Source organism: Arvicola amphibius, chromosome 18 (genome assembly GCF_903992535.2).
Source record: "Arvicola amphibius chromosome 18, mArvAmp1.2, whole genome shotgun sequence".
Taxonomy (NCBI): Eukaryota; Metazoa; Chordata; class Mammalia; order Rodentia; family Cricetidae; genus Arvicola; species Arvicola amphibius.
In genome coordinates, this window is record NC_052064.1 from 30,488,902 (window position 1) to 30,511,540 (window position 22,639).

At 44.6% G+C, this 22,639-nt stretch overlaps 1 protein-coding gene across 1 annotated transcript in view; it reads right to left on the bottom strand.

Moving 5' to 3' along the window:
- The window catches only part of Satb2 (SATB homeobox 2), a 165,348-nt gene that overhangs the window by 133,450 nt on the left and 9,259 nt on the right, over positions 1 to 22,639 (bottom strand). Inside the window, exon 4 of the mRNA XM_038315450.1 lies at positions 8,681 to 8,857. Coding sequence (XP_038171378.1) covers positions 8,681 to 8,857 — 177 coding nt within the window. The remainder of the gene's footprint in view (positions 1 to 8,680; positions 8,858 to 22,639) is intronic.

The following is a 22,639-nucleotide window of genomic DNA, read 5'->3' on the forward strand; positions in this document are numbered from 1 at the left end:
TTGTTTCATTTTTAACCCTTAAAACCAACCTAAAACTTTTGGTTTTGTACCGGTTAAGCATTTGTCCCCAGAAGCCAAAACCTTCTCACCAGATGGGGCGCCTAGGGACTCCTCCAACCTCCTACTACTCAGTGAACTGAATATCTTTCCCAACGTGGAACACAGGGCAGGGACATTGTATATCTGATGGAACAAGCCCTTGTGTATAACTGATAATAAAAATTAATTAAGTGATAGCATGAAGAGATAGCATGAGGGAGAACCAGAGACTCAAGGCACACCCTTCCAACTCTCTACTCACTTAAAATGGTGCTCAAAAAGCTAAAGATCGGGGCTGGAGAGATGGCTCAGAGGTTAAGAGCATTACCTGCTCTTCCAAAGGTCCTGAGTTCAATTCCCAGCAACCACATGGTGGCTCACAACCATCTATAATGGGGGTCTGGTTCCCTCTTCTGGCCTGCAGCCATACACACAGACAGAATGTCGTATACATAATAAATAAATATTTAAAAAAAAAAAAAAAGCTAAAGATCTAAAAACGTGTCTTTCCAATAACCACTGCCATGTCTCTTCCCATGCAGGTTATGTGAAACCAGCCCCGTGAAGTGAAGTCTCTCCACCCGCTTACAAAATAACCTCCCGAGACAGACACTCTGAATTGCTATTCATCGTCTGGGCTCTGGAGCATAGTCTCCAAACCGGAAGCTGGTCAACCTGGCCAAGCCTTGAGCAGGAACAGACTTCCCACTTAACCAAGCTCCCTCGCTGGTGGGTGTTTTCCATGGGAGACTACCAGGCTTACGTGATGGAACCAACAAGGGCACACGGGTCGGGAATGTGCTATAAGCGTTCCACGGCCCACTCTCTCTCTGATTTACAAAACCAGCATAAGGAATGTGTCAGAAGCATCTCTCTGCCAAGCTGGAGCTGGAAGCTGGGAGCCCCCGGAGACCTTGGCACTGTCTGATTTGCATAGAGGCCACTGCAACTTTTCTGTAAGAAGCCTACAGACCGCCAGTTCTGTGTTGACTGATGTCTCATAAAACCAAGCAAGGGAAAGCCTGCGTGCTTCCTCATGCTACACCAACACTTCAGCCAATTACAGCTTCTCGGGGAAGAAATGTCACATGTCCTAAAACCCCAACGTCAGACCCACTAGAATTTAAAAACACACTGCAGTGCCCAGTTTCAGATGCCCCTGCCATCCCCTATGCTCTCTCTGGCACCAAGTGAAACCCAACCAAGGTGCCCATGTGTGAACAAGAGGCCAGCTCAAAGCTCGCTCTTCACCCCTGCCCTACAAAGCCACCAGTGAGCTTTTCCTCTGTCACACTTGAGAGCTTCCCAGAGCAAGGGACAGGTCACAGCCTTCTGGTGCTACACAGATGAGTGAGCAACAGCAGAATCAAGGTCTCATAAGACTACAGAAATGTCCAGAACTGTTGGGCGAAGTCTAGATATAAGACATGGAACAAAAGGACTTATAATGGTGAAGCCTCACTGTTTCAGAGAACAGACCAGGAACGCAGCAAATGACTAACCTCATATTTAACAATCACAGACGCAAACTAAAGGTTACGTATGCTTTACAATAGAATAAAAGTCAAATACAGAATAAAGCATACTGGAGTTCCCATCAGCATTTGTAACCCTTCCGGTAGCACTCACAGCCAGATATACACTGAGACACCAGAAAGTATGCAGTAAGAAGTACATAATACACAAAATTACAGAGGAACAATAAACGGAGCCAGTCAGTCATTTAATTTATAAATAAAAGCTGTCTGTCTTGGAGGGTCAGCCTGTTCTACCTGGATCACCTGACTCAGTCCACACAAGTCCGAAAGTCAGCCGCTCAGCCCCTCGTGGTCATGGATCTCCCTGCTAAGCAGCCAAGTTAGCCTTAAACTACAATCCTGCATGAGCTTCCCCAGTGCCAGGATCACAAGCACTGGGCTACCGCACATGCCTAGATATTTTAAATATCAAAAATATGTATCCAGAGAGAAATGGCAAGACCAGAGAGAATTTTGAGATCACCTTGCATTTTGTGCCCTCAGTAGCATGTTATAGGGACGGGGTCTTATGTGTCCCAGGCTGGCCTTGATCTCTATGTAGCAGGATGACCCTGGATTTCTGAATCTTCCACCTCAACCATCCAAGGGCTGGGATTACAAGTGTGTGCCACCACTCCCACCTGTGGTAGCGCATGTGTTGAGTTTCATGCGTGTTGTTGAGCACTCAACCAACTGAGCCGCATGCCCAGCGGCCCCCCCACACCCACCCCGTGGTTTTCTCTAAGCACTATAGCTAAGATGCTAGGCATCCCAAGCGTTGGCTAGGGAGTCTCGTCCTATCTGAATTCACATGTAGACAATACTTTTATCAGTTGACTTTCACGTGAGCCATGATTGCATCCCAAGCATTGACTAGAGCATCTCTTCCTATCCAAATTCACATGTAGACAACGTTTTTATCAGTTGACTTTCCCATGAGCCATGATTACATATTTACATATTCAAAATGGCACATACTATGAAAAAATAAACAGGGACGGAAAGGCGATAAACATTTATATTAGATATTTAATCTTAACTATACGCTGGACAAGGACACAGATAATAGTACCTTCCTCTTGGTATTTAGCTCCAAGGAGTGTTTCGGGTTTTGTCATGTGAACACAGAGCTACACACGTGTGTGAGAACTCGATGTGACACAGCAGGGGAGGCCAGCATGGCAGAAGGGCCTGTTAAAAACATGCACCATCCCAGCCAATGGTCTACGCTTTAGCCCGTCTGCACCCCAAGAGGTTGAGGAAGGGTGATGGCAATTTTGGGGGACATTTCTGCTATTTTAGGGACAGCTTTTTTTTTTTTTTAAGAAGCTCATTTATGAAAAGTTTGCTCCGAGGCCTAAAACTTCTACATCCAGGCCATTTTCATTACGTCCTTATGGGGGAGGGAGGGAGTCAAAATCTCGCAAGCCTGAGAGCTCAATTAAAGAGGCAAAAAGTGGGAGAGCAAATAAATAAATAAATAAAGCCAAGGAAGAAGCTGGGGAAACAGGATAGAAGAGAGAGCGCTCTAAACACTTCAATAGGGAAAATGTCAAACCTCAAAGCATGGAGACCTTTCGGCTCCAAGCCACATGTCTTAACATTCTTCCTCAAAAAAAAGTGTGAATTTCCAAACCCTTCTCTGAAGTTTGGACTGAGCTTACTAACTGTTCCCATAAAGAAATTTTAGGGTCAGGGCTTCCATAAAAGTTAGAGAAAAAAAAACTCAAACAAAAAAACAAAACAAAACAAAACAAAAAAACCCCACTCTGAATCGAGACACCAAATAAAATTTCTAGGATGTCTTTAATGTAAGTGGATAGAAAAGCCCATGTAATAAAAAGGACTGGGTTGAAATATCAACCATATATCATTTATAGATGTCTATGACTCCTGACTTGAATAACTCAGCACAGGCTGATGAACGGAGAATCTAACTACATTCCAGTTCAAACCGTAACATAACAGCTAAATTATGAATGAAAATCAACTTCATGGCGCACTAGAGAAAAAAATCCTTTGTGGATAAGATTTAGTAAAATACAAAACTCAAAAGACATACTCGAGGCCAGTGAGTTGTCCCAGGGTGTAAAAGCACCTTCGACCAAGTCAGATGACCTGAGTTCGAGTCCCAGAACACACAAGGTGGAAGGAGAGAATCATAGTGGGAAGCTGACCTCTGACCTTCAGCCATTCACTCTGGCAGGCACACGCGTAAACATCACAGGGATAGAAATTAAAATTAAATAAAACAAAACCTGTTCTCAGAAATTTAGTAAGATGTACCGGAATGTGGGTCTCACACTGTACTTTGTATTGTAGCTGCTTGTGAGGGAATGGGTGGGTTTCAGATCTACACACTGAAGAAAGCAAGCTAGCACTCCAGGGATAGGCACATTCTCTAGTTAGTGTCTATCCTTTCTACTGATTGCTCGCAACTGAGTGTCAGCCACGGGCCAGCGTACTCTGAAGAAATGGGGGCCATGTGAAGAGCCGAAGTTCAAGAGAAAGATCCTGAAAACAACATTAAGAACTAGCAAAGGAAGGGTTTTCTCTTGGGAAGCAACAATTCCCTGGGACACTTAATACCTGTGTCCCACCTGGCCAACTACTTCCAACAACAGACAACAAGGAATTCCTGCACATATTTTAGGAGTTCACTAACCACCAACTAACCACCAATATAGAGATAAATTAAAATAATATTATATTAATAAAATAAATCATTTAATTTAAAAATAAGCAAATTAGAAGCAAACTAATAAAGAAATTGTATATATGTTTATACCCTATCAATCTTACAACAATCTGAGCTCAGAAGGTCAAAATCAACTAAGGAGTTCTACACATTTAATTTTTTTAAGTATAATTAAACCACAAAATGTAAGCTCATCGAAAAGAGCATTTTCCCCCCATCTCTTGATTCCAAAAGCTGAAACAGTACTACCTCAGGACAACCTCTTTACAGGCCTAAGAGAGGAGCCCATCGCTGGGTGTGGTTGGCCCACACCTTTAATCTTAGCCTCTGAGTTCAAGGTTAGCCAGCCTGCTCTACAGAGTGAGTTCCAGGACAGTCAAGGCAACACAGACCAAACCCAGTCTCAAAAAAAAAAAAAAACTTAAAATAATAAATAAATAAATATGCAAACAAATGAATAAATATGAAATGAGGACTTAATTAGCAGGTAGGTCAGAATTGCTAAGAAACAAGCTTTATTTTCATATCAAGCTTTGGCCTGACCTTAAGGAATTCTTTATTTGACTTTATTTGAAAACGTCCTGCCCTTTATTTAGTTTTAGAAGGCTGTGGGGGTGTGGTGGTAAACACTTGTAATCCCAGCACTCCAGAAGTTGGGACCGACAGGCTACTTAGATAGAGTTCAAGGCTAGCCTGGAATACAGAATGAGACCTAAAGAAATCAAAATCAAAAATTTCTCTATGCCATTAAAAATTTTGTTCAAATGGCTTCCCAGATGCAATTATTGCAACATAAATGAGAAATAACAATTAATTAGTGCACCCTTTCTTAAACCTACAGTTTTCATGACAAAAATAACCCACCAAGGAGGACTTTGGCTTCCTTGTTGCTTAGTGTGTTTGTTTTTAAATACAATCTACCAGCCAAAAATAAAATTTGGAAGTTGGAGAAATAGCCCAGCAGTTAGGAGCACTTATTCCTCTAACACGGGACCTGGGTGAGCCCAGAATCCACATGGTGCTTTTACACTCACTCATGACCCCAACTGCAAGGGATCTGATGCCTCTTCTGACCTCTACAGGTATCAAGCATGCACACGGTGCATGTACATGCATGCAGGCAAAACACGCACATGCTTAAGATAAATTGTTAATTAGATTAATTTTGAAGCTCGCTGAGGGAAGAGTGTTATAGATAAAATGACCATTTGCAAATTAAGCCAGTTACACACAGGGTGACATCATCTGGCCATAGCAGGTGTCTCCTCCCAAAGCTGGCCAAGCATGACCAGTACCTGAAGAGCCCTTGGAGAGTGTGGGAGCTCCTTGGATGTTATGGAAAGCCTCGTGGGACAAAGTTGAAAGGTTGGAAAGGGAGAAATAAAAAGAATGGTGAATGGTGAGGTTAAGGTAGGGTGCGGGGAGGGAGTGGGATTCTGATAAACCCCACACAGCAGTGGCTTCCTAGAGCCCTCTCTTCCCATAACCTAAGGCCTCTGATGCGGAGTGATGGGCTCACAGTACAGCAGACAGTGCAGGCGTCAGCTTCTGGCATATGTACCATAGTGGGTTCAGACACAGTTAGTGGTGTGTGTGTGTGTTGGTAAATGAGAAGTATAAGTCAGCTAGATACATAGTTCCTGTGATTTATGATAGTGTCTGCTGCCTTTGTCTCCAGTGCCAATATCCACCATTTAAATAAATATTTTGTGAACATGGGGAGGGCAGTGCTTGGACTCTGGTTCAGTAGAATTGCTGTTTTCCTTTAGAAGCAAATAAAGGAAAATTTTCGCAGCTCACCTTGGGGGGATACTCTCTCAGCGAAAGAAATTGACAATCTCATGCTTACAGAAGCATGGGGACACCCCTGACTGGGACTGGACAGGCACACCCCTGACGACTGGGACTTGGGCATCACTGCAAAACCACACGGCAGACATAATCTAGTGTTTCACAGGCATCTAAACTGCTCCTCCAGGTCAGTCACTGAGAAGCTTCTCTGGTCATGTCAAAATGAAAAATCATGTCTCAAGAGCATCAGTTTTTCAAAAAGGTAGCAGCAACCCAATTATCCTTGTGGCCTCACACCACGGGGACACACAGGGGGACAGAACCCAGGGTCCCAGGACAAAACCTACCTTGGGAGAACTATAGAAACATGGAACTATCAGAACAAAACCAAAGAAAGAAAGCAAAACAACACATATAAATCTTCTGCCTAAGTCACAGACATCATGTCCTCCGCTGGACTGACTGAGCTGTTTGTCTGACTCATGAATAGCCGGTCTACCTAATAAGTAGGTCATTTAATAAGTAGGCAGCAAGCCGCATGCTCCCCATCACCTGAATGACAACCAAGACCTAAAACATCCATTCGGAGGAATGAAGGGTCCTGCTTTTCCATTTGTCCCAAACGGATCTTCTAATCATCTAAATGACAAGAAAGATCTAAATATATTGCAAGATTTCCCACTTTTCCATAATAGAGGTATTTAACCTTGTAGTCACCAGAACGCAAGGGGGTACTAATAACATCTTTTCAAAATATGAGCAATTGTGTGTTTTTCCATCCATTCAAAACAGGTCGCCAGCTTAAGGAAAAACAAACCCACTCTGATTTTTTTTTTTTTAAATCTGTGGGGTGTATAATGATAAACCTTTTCCCGCCAACATGGAGTATTGATCTAGACAGCATTTCTGATGAGGGGATTCAACATATAAAAAACCACAACAAGTAGTATTTTTCTAACCTTAGTTTTCAAACACTTTAGCAAGCAAATAATTCTGTGTGGCTCGTCCCTTTTCCAGTGCTCTGCGGCAGACAACAGTCACCGCTCGCTTGCACAGCTCACCTTGGTGAGCAAAACTCTGAGTCCACATCGCTGGAAGTCAGTGGGGCTCCCTGGGGTACATCTCCTGAGAGTCCTTTCCCTCAGCATGTGCCAAGAAACAAATCTTGGCCACTTAGTGCTCCGTGTTCCACACGTGAGCTCACGACGCACCAAGCAGCTACGCTAACGGAGACAGATAGCCCTGTCAGACAGGAAGCTGGCATGCCAGGATGCAAGCAGTGGGATACAATGACCTTTACACTCAAAGAAAAATATCCCCCCAAGTGGCACAAACGTTTACGGGCCACGGGGAGAAGGTTTTTATTTCATTCGGGCACATCCCGTGAAATAAAAAGCAGTGGTGGCCAAATCCTGAACCCCTCACACAAGAAGGGAAGTTGTGCAGGAAAGGAGACGGGCACCATGCACCACGCTGCCCTGAGGGCAGGGGACTCCACAGTTGCTGCCGGCCCTGCGCCAAGCCTGGCCAAGTGCAGGATGTAAACTGAGCTGAGATGCCCAGGGCATGTGTGTGGGGAACACTCACCCGGGAAGATATTCTCAACTGCCCTGGCAGACATAAACTATAATTTAAACAATGTCTACTTTAAAAAAAAGACATTAATGTGCTTATAGAATGAGCTTGGAAGTTCTCAACTTCTGCCTTGGTAACCCTATAAACACTTGATTCCCCTCCCCCACAGCCCCCTTATCAGAACCATTAAAGTCAACTGACCTTCACTTCTTAAGAGATACAGCAAGAACTCTAGGGAGGACCTACAGGAAGGTTAAGTAAACACGGTAAGATAGGAAATTAGCATAGAAAGTGAGACCAGGATGTTATAAATTTTGTCTCACCTTTATCTAGAAACATTATCATAAACTATTCAGCCACTTCATCTGAAAAACAAGGGTAAGAATTCTACTGGCTCAGGTTGTTTCCCATTATTCAAAGTTTGAGGAATACTGTTAATTATTTGTTTTGCTGAGGCTTCAGCATAAGAGAACAATGGACTAAGCTTTGAAAAGAAAAAGAGAAACTCACATAAGCTCCCCGGTATTACCAATACAATTATGCAACTTTAGTAGTTAATTAAATAGGTAAAAGGAGTGATTACAGAGAAAGTGATTTTTTTAATGAATGGACCACATCAAAACTGTAGGACAGTTTTCAAAAGGCACAAAAGAACAAGGATGTGCCTGCTTTTCTGTTTAATTAAAACCTGACGGCAAACTGCAGAAACCGGGGGACAAGGCAGCAAATAAATAAATTTCATATGCTTATAAATCATATATTAAAGTTCGGATAAGTCAGCGGTCAAAGATCTCAGCCCTGGCCCTGAGAACACCAATTTGCTGACTTAGCGAAAATAACCAGAAATTATGAATGCAAAAACACCATGAGGGTGGCTTTGAAATACAAGTCGATGAGGGTGGCTTTCGAGGCGCTGGCCAAACCCTTCACAGAACAAGAGCACAAGATTCTGCAGGATGTGGCATCTGACAGCTAGCCATTTTGTAGGCCTTGTTTGGAGGAAGCTATTCTTCCTCGGATCACACAGGAAGCTAGGGAGGAAAGAAAGCGGAATGAATACCTTGGGCCTGAGCTGCGGAGCTGTGGGAATATCCCAGGGCCAGGAGCGCGGTCTCCACCAGCTGGCTGAAAAGCACGTCTTTTCGCACCAAGACGAACTCGGCGTGCTCTTCTCTGTTGTCATATTCCAGAGAGCCGTCCAACTGCTCCACCACACAGAAGACAGGAATCATCAAACCTGGGAGGACACAACCCAACAGCAAAACAAGGGCATTACAAGGCAGTCTGGACCACCGGGAGGATCAGGGAAAGACAGTTCTAAAAGCTAAGTCAGCTAGGACTTATTGTTTCAGGTCCCCGGTAAGCCTGCAGGTGAGGGGAGCGGTTGTCTCTATGACTGAGCCATTGTAGCAGCAGTGCTGGGTGCTGAGGCAGGCGATCTCAGGGTCTAGTGATTAAGAGGCAGTCTATACCAAGTGGAGGTGTGTTAGCACACGGCCCAGGGCGAGGGGACCCTAGGACCTTTAATGGTTACTGTTATTATTTCACGACAAACACTTGTATTTTCAGGTCTGCCCTGCTTCTGTCTGGCATTTTATTTTAAAGCTGCCTATAGTACCCAATAGGAGGCATGTTAGATCTCCAGGCCTGAGATGCTGGAGACTGTATACAGGAAGGTCAACAAGAATTCAAAAGAAGTCCTCTTCTAGGCTTTCTCTCGTTTCATCTCAGTAAACAACCCACCAAGTGAGCCTGACAAGATACCGCTGACACCGCTCGTGAACATCTCAGCTAATGTTTAACTAATACAAAACACACAGCCAAACGCAAACTTTACCTCCTTGGAATTATTTTATACACGGACACAAGCCACCCCTGGAAGGAGTACTTTTCAGTGTTTGCAAAGAAGAAAGCATAAACTATCCCAGAGAATAAAGCAAAGTCGTCTATTTGGAAATCTGTTGAAATCTGTTGTCACTGAAATATTTCTCTGCTTCGTATCAATGTGTGAAAAGCTTAAAAATGTTTAATTCACCAACCGTTTCTTAGACCTTATTATTTAAGGGAAAAAAAATCACGCAGGCATGTAAATCTAAACATAGCCAAAACAGAAGAAGATCAAAGAATCACCAGTGGACAAGTAATAAACATGGGCTCTGCACACAGATCAGGACATTGTGGAGTGAGGGTCTGCTCTGGGTCTCTCTGCAACAAAACACAAAAGTTCTGAAGGCTACACGAGCAGCCAGAGGGAGGGCTGAGAGGCTGTGCTGGTCTTGGGACAGGCACCCCATGAGAACAAGACCTCTGTAAAATGTGTGGGACTGGGCCCATGTTCAGGACGCATAGAAGGCTTCTAGAAGCCTTCCCTGCTCTGACCCCAGGTGCCTCCTCCTTCACTGTGACCTGGCAAAGCCGAGAGGAGAAGCAGACACTGAAGACTCCCGGCCCATAGATCTACGTTTTTGTTCTAAAGATAAATACAATGGTACGACTGGTTCTCATGTGCTAATTATTATTATTAAAGATAATAAGTATTGGGTACAATTATTAACTATCATTATTAACAATAATCATACACATTAAGAATCGTTATCATTAAAGTTCAGGGTAATTATTATTAAGCCCGCACAGTGGTCAAACGTGTCTCGCCACACCACGCTCAGGACAGCTCTTGACTCGGGCTTAGTAGAGCTTCATGGAAAATCAAGGGAGCAGGGAGGGAGCCCAAGTTTTCGGGAAAGAAGATGATTCAGCGTGGTGCTCCATCAAGGGCTGTTTTCCTCAGTGACCAGCACTAGTTCCTGGAGTATTTACGATTTTATTTATGTATTCATGGGAAGTTATTCCCAAACGTGTCTGTACATACATAATAAATGGTACAGATTAGATACCGTCCACATCATCCTTCCATCGTTCATCTGGACCTACTACGTGCCAGCAGCTCTCCACAGAGATGGGTAAGAAGGAGCCACCCATGGCTTCTACCCACACTGCAGTTGGAGGCATTGTAAAACCTTCCTAAGCAAGCACAATGGCATTTTACACAGCCCATCCAGGAGAGCCCTTCCCAGCACGGAGAGCCCTATTTAGACCTTTTAACTCTTGCATTCTGGCCTCTGATCTTTGTCAAAGGAAGCAGGCTCATCTCTCCTGCTGGTGATTTGAGCATATGCACACACACAGCCACATAGCCAGTGGGGCCATAAGCGGCTTCGCCGCTAAGACCCGTGTGTACATAAGTTTCAGTGCTGAAAATCCATGTGCGGTTCCTAATGTCAACATCCGAGTGTCACAGATAAGGCCTTTCGATGAGTCGGACTTCTCCATAAGCCAGCGTTCACCCACGGCTACAGTAAGCCCAAGACTGGCTGAGGAGATCCTATTAATTTCAAAGTAGCAGTATAGCCCGTTTATATGTACAAAATATTACCTAAAATCCCAGGGATCTATAATACGCGAGACTTCTGCTTTATAGCTGTCAATAGGGGATCTGCTTCCTAAGCATTTCAGTTCAATGACTGCGGAGGGGAGCTGTGAAGTAGCCTAGCAGCAGGGATCCCTTCTAGGCAGTCTCCTTCTGGGTATCACTACGGAGGAAAATGAGGTGGCTCCGTGGAGAAAGGGCTTGCTGTAAGAACGAGGCAGAGCTCAGATGCCCAGCGCCACATAAAAGCTGGAGACAGTGGCACGCATATCTGGAACAGCTGCACTGGGTGCCATGAAACAGGGGGTTCCCCAGGCTCACTAGCCTGCCAGCTGGGTCAATAGGATCAGTGGGATACCCTGCCTCAAAAAAAAAAAAAAAAAAAACAGGCAGAAAATGATAGAGGAAGACACCCAACATCAGCTTCAAACCTACACACACACACACACACACCACACACACATACACACACATACACACATACAAACACCACACACACATACACACACACCACACACACATACACACACATACACACATACACACCACACACGCATACACACACACACATACACACACACCACACACGCATACACACACACACACACAAATACACACATACATACACACATATACACACACATACACACACACCACACACGCATACACACACACACACACACACACATCATAACAAGGCTGCATTTTATCGCTATAAAAATGAACCTTTTTGCTAGTACTTGATCGATTTAACAATTACAGTTTTATAATAAAGTTCAGCTATTACTAAAAAGGGGCACAAGAAACAGATGCAATGATTAATGATAATGGCAAATGAAGTGAGTAACGGCAAGATAGTATACTTGAAATGAAAATTAAGGCGTGGGGCTAAAGAACCATGGAAAACAGGTCACCCCCGAGGGGAGCCAGCCATAAAAGGATAGATAGAAATGAGGACCCCAAAGAGAAGTAATCACTCAACTGGTCCCACTACTGCTCCCAAGCAAAGGAAGATAAAAAAAAAAAAAAAGGACAGGTAGGGTATTTTCAAAATACTTCAAAAATAAATTTCACAGTGGGAAGAATAAATAAGTTCAATAAAAAGCCAAGAGCATAAAACTCAATGGAGTTACAGGTTATAAATGGCCACAGAGAGAGGAAAAATACAAGGAGCCCTCTGGCCCTGGCCCTGCATCTGAGCTTATGGCATTATTTTTCTTTTATTGTAGCACAAACCCATTTCCAGATGATCAAGTGGAGAACTTTGGACCTTTTGATCATAAGCCTTGTTAAGCCTTTTACAATTGCGGGAGGTAGGCAGGTAGTTTAACGTGAGGACAGGCACTTGGGCCCCAGCCATTCACTAAAAACTCAAGACTAGTTCAGGCAAGTGGGAGAGAAGCCATCCTCTCTCATCCCGGACACAAAACATGGCTCTCTCCACCAGGGAAACGCTGCTTCCCCGGTTGCCGTTGGTTATGATGCTGGGACGGCCATTTTCACGGTGCATCACGCAGGCCATGGTGACAGCCTCTGCCCCACCACCATGCAGGTAGCCAGGCAGGGAGGTGGCTAAATGCTGAGAAGCCTTGGGGTGGAAGGCAGGGGGCCCTTGAGTTAAATCCTGCCACTGTGACTCTTAGCAGGTGTCAATGACTGTTCTTAACTTATCTGGAGCTCCCCAAGACTCAAATTCTCCCAGCTAAAATGGAAATGAGTGTATGACTGTGTGTGTGTGTGTGTGTGTGTGTGTGTGTGTGTGCGCAAAACATCTAGGCCATCTAAGATGCAGTTCTCAAACACGCTATACCTACGCTTCTGTTTAAAATATGAGTATTGATTCCATTTTACGGGGGGGGGGAGGGACAATCATTTTTTTGATACTTTTCAGTGAGCAATGCTCATGACACTAAAAAGTATTTCTTTGAATAAAAGTGATACTAACAATGACTGAGCAGAGCCTATGGCTAAATGACCTAATGAAACTGATCGTCTCTAGATGATTTATTATATGAACAAGACAACCGACAGCCCCCACAGCACAAAGTACAGCCCTGGGTGGCTCTTCCTCGATTGAGACACGCTGTAAGGATCAAATACACTCGATTTTAACAACTTCATGCCAAGAAAGCAACAGAAGTCATTGCGTTGTAAAATATTTTAGAAAATGAATTCCATGTAGAAATAGCATTTGAATAAGCTGAATTAAATACAGTTAAAATTGACGTTATCTGTTTCTTTAGCTTGTTTTAAGCGGGGCCGTCAGCAATCACAGAAGCACCTTGTGCTATATTTCTGTGGCTCAAGGCTGCTGCGAGCAGTCGGCCAAACACCGACACACACACAATGGCTTCTCTCACACAGGGCAAAACCATCACAAAGCAATACGAAGGCAAGTATGTGATTGCACCGAGCATTTCTTGCCCCGCCCACCTTAGGTGAGGATCTTTCCTTTGGCTTCTAGATCTTAGGTGACCTCAGAACAAAAGTCATTCTCTCGTTTATATCCAGACTCCTGAAGGTCACTGCCCCTCTTCTGTGCCGAGAGGACCGTAGGCAGCCACTACACATTCTATGTCCTTACTAAGGCTATGCCACCTCCTTTTCCATTCACGATCTTCAAGGGGTGCTACCACACTGGCCTGGGAAAAATGAGAGGAGTTAGTATAATCTCCAAAGCTCTGAGTGTTTGGCCTCAGCGAGGAGAGATGGAAGTCAGGCCAACAACATGGGATCCTCATGGTGAGACATCACCGACATTAGGAGATGGAATCAGCCCACCGGTCACATTCTACTGCCTGGGGTCTCTTGTAGCCTAGCTAGCGCGAAGACCTTTACTTTGTCCTCAGATTTATCACAGGAAAGGGTTATTATTGACCTCCTCTAATCAATTGGAAGTCTGTAATGATCAGAAAAAGACAAGGCCAAGCAAGACTAGATCAACTCAGCCCATCTAAATCCCACATTTTTTGATACTATTCTGAATGCCACGCACAGAAATCTGACATCATGTCCTTTTAGCCAACAACCCTTTCCACTCACTACACCCCTGAGCGGCCTGTGCTGTTGGTTTGGTAAGTTTTGCATCCGTGGGTACCATGCTAGGCCTGAAACAGTTTCCAAAAGGAACCTCTGTTCTTCAGGTATAACAAACCTGGAGAGAAAAAGACTCAAGGCCAAGGGACAGACACCACCCTCCTACCCTTTGTCTTCTGAGTCCACCCTCATTCTTGGAACTGCTCACTGAATGACAGCAGAGTCCCAAGTAATAGCAGGACTGCTTTTCGGCCCCCTCGGGGCTCCTAGGGCCCACCCATTTCAGGAAAGAAGGCAGTCACATAACCACTCCTTTTCCTGGGGCCTTCAGGCTGTCCGGTCCTATGGCCTGAGAAGGTTCCAGGACTATCTGAAGATTACAAAGGCTGAGGACAGAGCCACTCAGATCTGTTCTTTACATAAACTGAAGCAAATACCTCGACAGTTTCTATAATAAATCAATCCTAGAGGAAGCCCTAGAAAGATGGAAGCAATTTCCAAAGTGGACTTAATATAGGGCTTTCCAAGGCTGGGGAGTAAGGAAGGGCCATCTTTTTCCTGTTACAATTTACTAGAAAATTGAAAGGATTTACTTGTATAATCCTCTCTCTCTGTGTGTGTGTGTCTCTCTCTCTCTCTCACACAGACACACACACACAGACACGGGGGGGGGGGGGGGGGAGGACAGGAGTAACAAAACAACACCCTATCCTTTTCTTCCTACCCTAAAACAAACAGCAAAATTTGAGTGCCAAGAATCACAATCAGAAACAGAAGACAAAACTAGAGTTATCTTTCACCTCCTGGTTGGGTCCGCAGACGAAATTTCAAAATTAACCAAATATGTCTCTCTGTCCTTTCCTTCTCTCTCAGGTATGACTTTCTGAGGTAAGGCAGCCACATTCCAAACCCAGCTGCCTGCTCCCTCGGGGGAAGATTAATTGATAAAAAGCTGTGACACTTTAGGAGTGGGGACTTAGCTCTGAGGTAGAACACTTAGCAAACCAAGTGTGTGCTAGGCCTACAGTCCTTCTGTAAACCTCAGGCAGACACTCAGGCAAACTGAAAATGGCTACCCCAGCCCAGCAGGCTGCGGTCTTGTGGGACCACTGTCTACACACACTCTATGACTGACCGGGACATCCGTGTGCGTGACGTGACTGGAGGATCACGTTTCCTTCCAAATAAGCCTAATGGAGGAAAATGTCGGATAGTGTTCAAAAAAACAGTGATAAAATTTTCATCGGTTAGGAGTAAAGGAGGAGTATTGTTTGGGAATCAGGGAGTCACCCAAGGGTTCAGGACTCAACCTGGGGGCTTCAATGCTCCCTGATGGTGACCCAGGACCCAGCATTTCTTCCTTTCCTTAAGCATAGGTGGAGAGCAGCAAATTCTAGAAAGTCCCCAGAGGGAGGGCTACTGTCAGCTCTGCAGAAACAACCCAAGGCAAAGAAAGCCATAAACACAATTGTCTGATTTGCTCTCCACCTTGACTCATGGTTGGACAACCCAGCAATAAAGTTTCAACAATAAAACCTCTTAATGGATCTCCTACCCTCACCATTTGGGAGCACAAAAGGTTAAGAATGATTATCAGGCGATCTTTGACTCTCAGAATTATTTGTGGTGAAAATCAGATACTTTTTCAACCCTTGAAGCTGACCCTAATCTTAGGAATTAAGTGCAAAAGCTAACCAGGGGTGGGTGGGTGCAGCGCGTGACTGCTGGCTTCCCCAGGGTTCAGTGTAAGCTTCCCTGTGGCTGGGCGGAGCACCAGCTGTGGTATCCCCTACCTCTGCTTCCAGGCTGGTCCTCAGGGTTAGCCTTCGCAACTCAACCTGAAGGAGGTCGGCAGAATCAAGGGTAAATGTCTCACTAACACTTAACCTCACAGAAACTCAGGGGCAGGATCAAGTCAGAAGGCAGTCTGAAACCAAGACTTCACGGATACACAGAGACATGCTGTGGTAACTAACTTAACTAGATAATAAGGAATGGCTTACACCTGGGAAGGCCACCATGGCCATCCCGGGTGGCAACAACACCTGGCCTGCAGCCGGCTCAGGGAGAGACCCCCTCTTTAGCCAAATCTCCACTCGGCCACACCCTGCCTCAAGCCTGATCTATGGTGTGCTTGAAACAAACAGCAGGTTCAATTTAACAATGCTAACTGCATATAGACATTAATCACCTCTATTAATAATCCATGTGAAGTGTTCCCCCTGGCCCCAGATTTCCCAGCTGTCAAACTGGCAGCCTCTCTGTGGGCCTCCTGCCCTGTAGCGAGCATCAGATGACCAGGGAATACTTTCTAGGAAAAAAGACAGACACAAGTGGATTCAGGAGCTGGTTTTCCCTTGGGCAGAGGAAGCAGGCCAGACCACAAGGACACGCATATCCTCGAGTGGGCACAGGTTGCTAGAATATGAACACAGCGCATTGCGGTTGGTCCTGTGTGGCTCTTAGCCTGATTGCACACACCATGCACCATGTACTAGGCGTGGGGAGGCCGTGGGTCAGCAGTGCCACCAGGTCCTACACTCCGTAGGACTGCGGCGTCTTCTTTAAACTTTGGACATTACAGAAAAGGTCAAGCCCATGGCATATTGCTTCAAGGCACTTAATTCAAAACTAAAAAAATTAAAAGTTCTTTTCGCCCTTGTGAAAACGTGCCCATCAAAAGATTCACGGGGTGTTAAAAGGGATGATGGCATATTTCGATATCGTCAGGATTCGTGTCTCCTGTCAAAGTGAAATTTTATCCAACAGGTAGGTTTCTAAGAGGGTAGGTTTTCAGGCAGGCTCATGAGGACAGGCATTTACCTCTGCCCCTTCCCAGGGCATGGGTGTGCAAAAGCTATTAGCTACCGAGAGATCAAGGTCAAGAAAAGGGAGACAATAAAAGCTGTCCTTATACTATCTGCCTCGTTACTTTGGGTTTTGAGCTCTGCCTAAATATTATTTTATCTAATTCAAACTTTTTTTAAAAAAAATCTTTGATTAATTTGCCAGTGTATTGTTCAGGAAAGGTTAACTGTGCTGAGGTTTTCTAGCCAGGAATTAATAAAGGAATCCAGTTCTCACTCTCACTGAAGACAAGACTACCTATATTTCTAGTGGGAATATTTCACAGCACAATCATGTTTCCTTTGGAGAGTGTAACTCAAAAAAAATATTAAAAATTGAGATCAACCCTGGTGCAAGGCCTCACAGGAAATCACGAGCATGGAAAGATTCTTATCGAATAAAAACCGAAAAGCAAAGTTTTTATATTAAGAAAAAAAAGAAAAGGTTTCTCCCTCATAAAAAAAAAAAAATCCTACTATGTCCAGGGTTCAAATAGTAAAACATTGATGGATATTTAACAGAAGTGTAAACTAAATCATCACCATGAAATAAATAAATGGGTGCAGACTCCAGAGAGCAGCATGGACCCTCGCGGACCAGCATCGAGGAAGCACAGACACAGCCAGGGGAAAGAGGAAACCAGAGCCCAGAGCCACAAAGTCAGAATCAAAGTGTGCATCCTTCAGTCTCTCAAGGGACAATGAGCTCTCCGGCCGACAATACAGAGGACGTTATTACTATGACTTCAATGGAGCTAACAAAGCCAGGGAGACGGGGTCTGGTAGAATACTTCCTAGTCACGATATTTTAAGTATACACGTACCTGTGTGGTATACAGCAGTTACTTGATAAAAACAGAAGACCAGTATTTTCTTCCCCCTCTTGGATTCTAAGACATGCTCTTTATAATCTAGAAATTGTGTAAGCCACTGCCTATGACACCCACTGAAATTCTCGTTGCTTTGCTTTTCTGAGACAGGGTTCCATTCCCCAGCCCTGGATAACCTGGTACTCGCTAGGTAGACCAGGCTAGTCCCATCCCCCATCTCCCACCCCCTAAACAAACCTTGTGCGATTCTCCTGCTCTGCCTCTGTTGCGCAGGGATTACAGCTTGCACCACCACATTCGGCTTAAAAATGCGCCTTTTGTCCTTACTTTGTTCGGTCACAGGCTGCCACCCAGCCAAAGGAAGAATGCGATTCCGTATTTTTAATTAAATGTCTCTAAAGTCTAAGATGACCTGTTTCCCGAATTAAAAGTGAGATGCCCTTGCCCTAAATAAAATATAAAATCCGGCCTTCCTCCAAGCAAAAAGCCCTGGAACATTTTGGTAGCATTTTAAACTGGGGGGATTCTAGCTACGTACATCTCAGCTTCAAAAAGATTTCGCCTCCCCTAGTTTACTAGATTTATAGGTTCTCTCATTTCTGAAGCCATTCCTAAGCCTTACACTGACTCTTAGCGTGCTGTAATTCAAGGCTAGAGTTTCCATAGTCCTAAAGTCACAAGAATAACATAAAAGAGCCAGCAGACAGGCCCAGCATTAAGGAGACAAGGATCCCCCATGTGGGGTCAGCTCACAAGCAGAGGTGCAGGATTGTGGGTGGCTTAGAGCAGAGCCAGGGAAGGGAGCAAGTATTCCGGCTCAGGATCAGGGCTGCCGGATCCGGATCCAGAAGATGGGTGGAAAGGCACACAGCACATAGCAGCTCCCGGGGGTGCAAGTTCACCTCTCTACTTTGTTAACAGAAGGCCAGACAAACAGATCCTGTGTTTATTACACATAAGGCTGGCCGTGAGGAAGGTGGCTTCTTGAGCCATTACTATCAGCGAAGCAGAGAGCCGCATCTTAGAAGCCTTCCTTGGTGAAGAAGAATCTTCTCTCCCTCAACCTTGCTTTCGAGATATACATCAATCTTCAATATAATTATGTTTGACAGAAGAGAAGCTCTTGGCAGTTAGCTTGTTTACAATAAATGCCTAGTTTGGGTACATGGACTGTATTTCAGCCTTACAAATATCAAACACAAACCTACAACGGTTCCATTATGAGGCCGAGAATTATTTTGCTATAAATCTTTTTATTGGAGAGCCCAGGGGGTTACTGTGTAGCTTGTTTCCCCACTAACCGCTGGAACCATGAGAAGAGAGAGGTATTGATACCTGACCCTGTGCTAACTGGAACCCCACACATTTCTATCAGACAGTTCACGGTCATCCTGAACGCTCAGTTTGACTCCAGCTTACCGTGGAGGCAAAAATCACAATGCTAACGATCTCACCAAAGGTGCATCCTTCCCGGGGCTTCTTTTTCTACCCAAATCTCTTGGGAGCTAATGATCACTGGCAGCCTTTCAATGGTAAGCTCCAGTTTGGGGTGGAGAATATAAGTTAACCATAAAAATCTGCTCAAGGCACAAATCTGTTCTATGACTGAGCCTATAAATGGAGTTAGTCTTGCTGAAAATTACATAGACATTTGTTCAAGAGGGGCAGGAAAAAAATAAGAATCACCTTATTTATCCTTGAAAACTGACTTCACCTGGGTCTTCAAAATGGAACAACTTCCTAGCCCAAGAGCAAACTTTTCTCCTTGGGCTCCTACGGCAAGGGGCTCTGAGTCTCCCGATACCTTACTGCCAAATCTAAGAGGCAGAAACTTGTCTGAAGGTGCCTTCGGACCTCAGTGTGGCCGGCAGCCCTGCACGCCCCGGCTCAGCACACCTTTGTCTCCGGAGGGGCTGCTCGGCCAAGGACCACACCCACCGTCACTGACACTCTGGGAACCTGGTAGCTGTCAGATCAAGTGACGCCAAGTCCTTCCATTCCCTGACAATCCGGTTCTAGCACAGCACCAACACAGAGAAAAGACCATTATGAGAATTTAGTGGAAGTGTATTTCCCAAAGATTGGAGACTTCAGTCATTTCAGACTGAGATTCAAATTTCTTTTCTTTCCATCAACGTTAGAATTGCAGGTAACACTCTCAGCTCCTAAACCGCTAGTCAGGGGCCAGCACGTTCGTAATTGTAATTTTACAGACAGGTGAGGAAGAGAGAAAAACAGTGTTTCCATCCTATTATCAAGTTCATGTATCTTTCCTGTTATTACCAAGAGCAACAGTTCACCATGTGAACTGATGGAAACTTGTTAACCAAAAAAGAGAAAGAAAGACAGACAGACAGACAGACAGACAGACAGAAAGAAAGAAAGAAAGAAAGAAAGAAAGAAAGAAAGAAAGAAAGAAAGAAAGGAAGAAAGAAAGACACCCCTAAAACCCTTGACTACTTCATTGGTGTTTGCTCTGGAGAAGAGGGGGCACCTGGAGAAGGTGGCTTGGATGAAAGAAATGCCACTTTTTATTGTAGAGCAAAAATTCCCTCCGAGGCGAAAAGATGCTCTGCCAAGTTCCACCCAGAATTAATATTTAGGCTTGAACTGTAAAGCCCAGAAAAGAGAGAGAGAAAAAAAAACCACTCCTAGCCACTTAAAGCTCAGAACTGCTAGGTTCTGTGAATGTAAAACGGAAAACCCTTTGCTGACACCAACTATTTTAATGAAGGTGTTATTAACTAAACACTCTGCGCTGCATTCGACTGTAAGCTTTTATAGATTGTTCGATATAAATTCCCCCCTGAAGGGGATGCTCCCTGGAGTGGACCAGGGCTTCCAGACCCTCCACCCCAGGCTGTACCACCAATCTTAATCCTTCATGTTGCAGCTCCCAGAAAGATCTGATCAAATAATGACCTCAAAAAAATGTTCAACAACTCATCAAAAAAAAAAAAATAGTCCCTCCTAAGTGCCTCTACTGAGCGCACGCTTGGGCTGTAACTGTGCTGGGGGCTTCAGATTTTGTGTTCTGGGCGCAACCACGAAAGGCTGCCAACCCTATCGCCAGGTTTGCAGGAACTGCTAGGTTTCCCAGGAGCAAACCCAACCCAGAGAGAAAACTTAGCTGCTTGGCAGCTGCGTGCTGGTATTCCCTCAGAGGAGTTCCAAGTGTGGGCTGGGGGGAAGACACAAGAGGACAGAGAATGGAAGGCGGATGCTCTGTGTTCAAGTGACAGTCCACGCCACCTGAGGGGCAGCAGGGAAGGTGAAGACAAGGAGGTGCAGGCTCCCCAACGTTTGGGGAGAAGAAAGACAGCTGTAGGTGGGCCTCAACCTTCTCCTCAGCTTTGACTCCAGAGAACTTTGGGAGGAGGAGCTCGGGGGACCTTTCCGAGCTCTTGCTGACATAGGACAAGATGTCATCTCTGTGGACATTCAGCTCCAGAGGTTAAAAGAGGGTCCCTTGCAGCTCAAGTAGAAGTCAAGAAAACGCCATATCCTTAGGCCAAGTGCACGCTTGTGGTGGCTGGGCGCACTCCGACCGGCTTTTCTGTGGACGTCCCAGGGAAAGCAGACCCCGGCTAATAAACACCACAGAAGAGGAGAAGCACCACGGTGGACCCTGCCTCGCCGACCAGCCTAAGACTTTGTACACTCTGCGACAGGTCCACCTCATTTTTCTTAATGATGTTTTTATTATTCCTTCACTCAATTAAAGTAGAAATGGATATTGCATCTTCTGACTGTATAATTGTTATTGTAATCTGTTTCTGATCACTGCTTGGAAATGGGTCCGAGGCAACATAAAGTCTCTACTGCCTCAGAAGACAAGCCATTTTCTTTTACTACAACACTTAAAGAGACATTTATCATGTGCCTCTGTTACCATCTTCAGATTATGACAAAAGAAAGTTTCTTCCTATTAACCAAAAAAAAAATAATGTTTCAAAACACAGCAATTTTAAGAGTTTTATATAAATGCATTTTTCTAATAAGCTATCAGCAATATCAATTTTGGCTTTCTTCGTACGTGTAAATAGTAAAGCAGCGGAATGCTTAATTTTCATGCTGACGTAATCAGAAAAATATCAAAATATGGCTTCTTTTTTACTGTAAGCCTTTGGTCATTTCTCCAGAGCCATGCGGCTCTCTCTGCAAAGAAAAGATTTTCTTACATAGAATAAAACAATTAGTTAGGACAGGACTGATATACTTTGTCTTCCAGTTCTGTGCCAGAGCCAAGCAGGGACCTTCTGAAGGAAGGAAGAAGCATAAAGCTCCATGAGTGTGCTGGAACCCCAGCTATACCCAAGAATGCCTGCAAACTGCCTGCCCGACTTCAGGGTTTTAGAAAACTCTCTTATCTGGAATCCACTCTCGCCCGGATCTGTACAAGGTTTCATGCAAACAAAGGCAGGCGCTGAGCCCTGCGGAACCGTAAACCCACGAGTGGGCATCAAACACGGCTGGAAAATGTGTCCGCTTTGATAAACGGCCACTGGTGGTGCTAGCTTCTTCCTTTAGGTTTTTTTTTTTTTTTTTTTTTTTTTTTTTTTTTTTTTTTTTTTTTTTTTTTTTTTATCTTTCTTTTTGTGTTAATACCACAGCTTAGTAGCCAGCTGCGCAAGGGCAGAACTCTGCTGTGATAACAAGGCAAGGAGCTAAGAGAAGTCATTTTGCCTCATACAGTAACTAACAGTATCAGAAACAAGTGAAATTGAAAAATGTTTCCTGGGGGAGGGGGGGGGCGTTATTTTCCTAACAGAGAGGACCAACAGCTAACAGATAGGTCTGCTGTATGCTGACATGACTTACTGGCAGCTGTATGTCAAGGTTTAAATTGTCGACATCTTCATGAACTTACTTTTTTTTTA